Genomic DNA, 4,665 nt, shown 5'->3' with positions numbered 1-4,665 from the left:
TTGAAACTATAAATTGTGAATTGGTAATTTGTTGATCTTTTTCTTTCAATGTTTTGAATCTTTGTGTCTTTTATAACCTTTATAATCCATCTAACTATCTAGTCTTCTTCCTTTCCTTGTTTTTTTCCTCTTTCCTGTTTAATTCTTCTCATTATCTGTAATCTTTTCCTTTTTCAGAAATTCACCGATTTGTATATCATTTCTTGTCGCCTGGCACTCCCGTTAATGGAATTTTATCTTGTATATGTAATAGTTATTGTATGTGTATAGTTTCATACTAGCAGACTAGTAGACTGTTTCCCGAAGCTCGATGACTCGTCATCCTCGGTAATCGCATCTTCTCGTTTATGCGGACACATGTTTCTTTTGCGCTCTCTTTCCTCCTTCGACTCGAGAAAAGAAGTTAAAACCGAATGCAGTAGTAGTTTTATTGAATCTAGCAAAATAACTAAAATCGACCATAATATCGTCAACGATAACAGTGCTATAATAAAACCAGATCAATCTTAGGAGATTTTGCCGAAAAAGAAAGAAAAAAGGTAATTTCTTCTTATTACATATTTATGTATTTGTACTTAATTATATTTCTTTCATGCAACTAATACAAAAAGAAATGTACGCGCGTATAAATTTAACAAAATTTTTTGATTATAAAATTTAGAATATGAGATGAACCTATGTGACACAAAGTTCGATAGCTTTGTTTATTACTCTATATCTTTAGATTCTCAAAAATAATTTCTAAATTGTGATTTTATCGAAATGGACATATGTGGAGGATTTAAAGAAATCGATACATATAAGAGTAGAAAATAAATATTCCTTCAAGATTTAGATGTAATGACTAATTTTGATTGTCACGAGGCAAAATATATACAGTGGCGTGCAAAAGTTTCCGGCCAGTGACATTTCGTACTCTATATAATTTATTAAAAAAAACCTAATGACTTTTTAACCATTATCAGGTGCGAGTATAACATATAGGAAACAAAATAATATAGTGAAAGAATATTGTTTATGTTTGTGAAAGTATTTATAGTTATAATTGTTATATTTACAAAATGTCACTGGCCGGAAATTTTTGCACGCCACTGTATATACTATACATATATTGTATATACGTGTGTGTGTGTGTGTTAAACTATAAAAATATTAAAAGCTCTTAAAATCGAATATAAAAATCAAGCATTCACGCATGTCATTCATTTTTTAAATTACACGTTCTAGAAAGAAATAGAATAATACCATTCCAAGAGATTAACAACCGCCTGTATCACAACATCACCGTTCCTGGCCCTCCGTAACTCATTTCATCGAAGTGCCGTTCTGTCGACATCAATTTACTTTCTGACATGCATTCGCAAGAATAAATACTGCGACAGCAGCTCCTTTAATCTTGAGGACTGGGACAAATGAGTTATCATCATCAAACCATCGCAGACTAACAATATTAGTACATTTTTCAAGCCGCAGTTCGCATATCATTGATTTTGGACATTTAAATATAAATTCATCGTAGAAAAAAATCAGATACGTATTTTCCAGGTATAAATTTGACATCAAAAAGGCAACTATGTGTGGAAAAAATTTGACGTTTTGATATTGTGCGCTTTGTCTTCTCGTCGCTTCGTCATCGAATCCTCAGCAAAATTTCACAGACAATAAAGAGAAAAATAATAATTTGACAGTACGATATGAGATAGACGCGAATCCTACGACAAACTATGGCAACAAAATGAAAACGCTGCCATATGATTTGTACAAAAAGTCTACCAATAATACGCAATATGAAGATATGCAATATGAATCTCGCATCATTTCCAGCAACGATCGCGAAGATGATGATTCGATACAGTTCAAACTCGATACGCACTCCATACAAAATCATGAAGGTGATAAACAAATTCGGATGGAATCTAGCACGAATTCAACAAATGGCAACCATAAAAGAAATTTTACGACACAGGAAATTTATGAAAACTTGATGAGAATTGAAGAGAAAAATGATTCTACATCGTACGAGTTCTCAGGAAATTTCAGTAAAGATAGCAATATAAAAATCGTCGTTTCATACGAAATGTGCTTCAATATTACTTGCATTCAGCTATGCTGTCCTCTCGGCGATCGTCTGGTTGATAATGAATGCCTCTCTGAAGGAAATAAATACTTCTTCCCGAACGTGTACGGATACACGAACGATTCGTTGCAAAGCGAAAATAAGACGGTGAATGAATTGTTTCAGCTTGTCGTCTACGATCCGTGCCAGAATAAAGACCGGTTTTCCGATGATTATCAGTATGATTTCATGTTCTTTGCCAATGGTTCTCTCTATTTACCTTATTATAAAATATTTGTCAAATCGACATCATATTGTCTTGCCATCGTGGATGGGGATAAGTACGAAGCGATTATCTGCTCAGAGACTTGTGACAATATCTTTATTACGACAACCGATAATGACATTTCGTCGATTGAAGACGATGACATGTATGATTTTGACGATGATGAAGACGATGTCAATGATCTCGATGATATCATAAATATAAGTTTTCGTATAATGTCTATGTCATTTTTGGTGCCAATATTTCTGATATATTCCATATTGCCAGAGCTACGAAACGTACACGGCTTCTTATTGCGCAATTACAGCGGTGCATTGTTTGTCACAAATACAATTTATATTGTGAATATTCTAATAATTGGTGAAGCGGATGCTGTACATTATACAGTCTGTATTACAGTCGGTATAGTATATTTAAATCATATAACTATACAATTATTATAGCATATATATATTACAAACATATTAATGTATATATTCGCGTATTACTTTTTGATAATTTGAATATATCTTTTATTAAAAATGCAAGAATTAATGTGAAATTTAGTGAATGATAAATTTTAGATACACTTCAACATATAACTAATCTAAAGTCTGAATAAATATATTTTTTGTGTTTTTGAGTTTTTGCAGAGTTAGATCTTGAATCAACATCTTACTTAATTTACTATCAGCACATATTTATGAAATATATCATCTTTGCTATAAAATTTAAGTGCAAATACAATAGTTAGACTAAATATATTTTTAAACAGAGAAACATAGTAGTAACTATAAGTCTTCCATGTGCATTTAATGCGAGCTCAATGAGTAACATGCTATTTATTTCATTTTTAGCTTTTTTTAGCTATTTTTGTTATTTGGCAAGCTTGTTCTGGCTAAGTATAATGAGTTTCGACATGTGGTGGACATTTAGGTAAGTTATCAATTATTTTATATATTATATTTTATCTTTAATCTGCCTCACCTTAACTTACCTTTATATACAGGGTGGACCAGTAACTCTTGCTACCTCGAATATCTTCGACTCTAAAACAGTTACGAAAAATTTTTTCCTACAAAAGTTTTATAGTTTCAAAGGGACCATCGAGTGGTAGTAACACAGTTCGTCGGGGTGGCGGCGCTTCGGAGATCTCAAGGTTAACTCCACTTTTTCAAATAGGATGACTATTTTTTTTTGCGTAATTCGATAGAGGAGCTCAAAAAACGTTAGGAAGGTAAATTACAAGACTGTCGATTAATATTAAACATAAAAAATTTATAAAAAAGTAGTTAAATTAATATTAATAAAATGCATGTTTCCGACGAACTGTGTTACCACTACTCGACGGCCCCTTTGAGACTATAGAACTGTTGTAGGAAAAAATTTTTCGTAACTGTTCTAGACTCGAAGATATTCGAGGTGGCAAGAGTTACTGGTCCACCCTGTATATTGTACAACACGACGCAACAAAATAATTTTCTGTAATATATATATATTACAAAAAATTATTTTGTTGCGTCGTGTTATACAACATGTATAAATCAATGATATAAAGGTAAGTTAAGGTAAGGCAGATTAAAGATAATATATCATAGGAAGCAGAGTTGGGCAAAAATGTAATCTAATTAACAATTACAAATTTCAATTACAATGTAATTCTTAATGCAATTAATAATTGCATTTGATAATCGTTAATAATTGCAAACAATTACATTGTTAATTATTGCAAACAATGTAATTGTATGCAATAATTAACGATTATAAAATGTAATTATTAATTGCATTAAGAATTACATTGTAATTGAAATTTGTGATTGTTAATTAGATTACATTTTTGCCCAACTCTGCTTCCTATGACGCGCGCGCGGGAAAGAGAAAGAGAGAGTGAGAGAGAGAGAGGGAAGCAACGCCTGAGTAGGAAGTCTCTTCTCGCCGCGCGCTTGTGATTGGCCCATCTTTTTTAATTAATTTCTTAATAATTATTACGAAAATCGCAAAATGGTAAAGGACTTTTCTTCTCGGTTTCATGTGCTCTACCTGCACATGGCGGGTGATCCGCGAATTATGGGACACCCTGTATATACATATACATATATATACAGGGTGTTCTAGGAGGAAAGGTCAATATTCTGGGAGGTAATAGTATCGGTCATTTTAAGCAAAAATGTTCATATGAATATATGTCCTATTCCCCACGGTTTCCGAGATAGAGCGACTTGAATGTACAGTTGCAAAATTACTGACAAGAAAGAAATACTACGTACTATTTCTAATATTTATTGTTCAAGTGATACATTTTTTACAGATTATAATAAATTTTCAAAAATTCCACCGTTAACAT

The 4,665-nt window shown here is 32.1% G+C and overlaps 1 protein-coding gene across 1 annotated transcript in view; it reads left to right on the top strand.

The window, feature by feature from the left end:
* Positions 1-1,600: 1,600 nt before the first annotated feature.
* Positions 1,601-4,665, top strand: part of LOC115241264 (G-protein coupled receptor Mth2-like) — a gene marked incomplete at its 5' end in the record, with an annotated part of 9,853 nt that continues 6,788 nt past the window's right edge. The window contains 2 exon segments of the mRNA XM_029816934.1: positions 1,601-2,744; positions 3,179-3,257. Coding sequence (XP_029672794.1) covers positions 1,601-2,744; positions 3,179-3,257 — 1,223 coding nt within the window.

Source organism: Formica exsecta, unplaced genomic scaffold, assembly GCF_003651465.1.
Source record: "Formica exsecta isolate Colony F162 unplaced genomic scaffold, ASM365146v1 scaffold473, whole genome shotgun sequence".
NCBI lineage: Eukaryota > Metazoa > Arthropoda > Insecta > Hymenoptera > Formicidae > Formica > Formica exsecta.
Note: the sequence above shows the minus strand (reverse complement) of the source record. Positions and strands in the feature narration are given on the sequence as shown.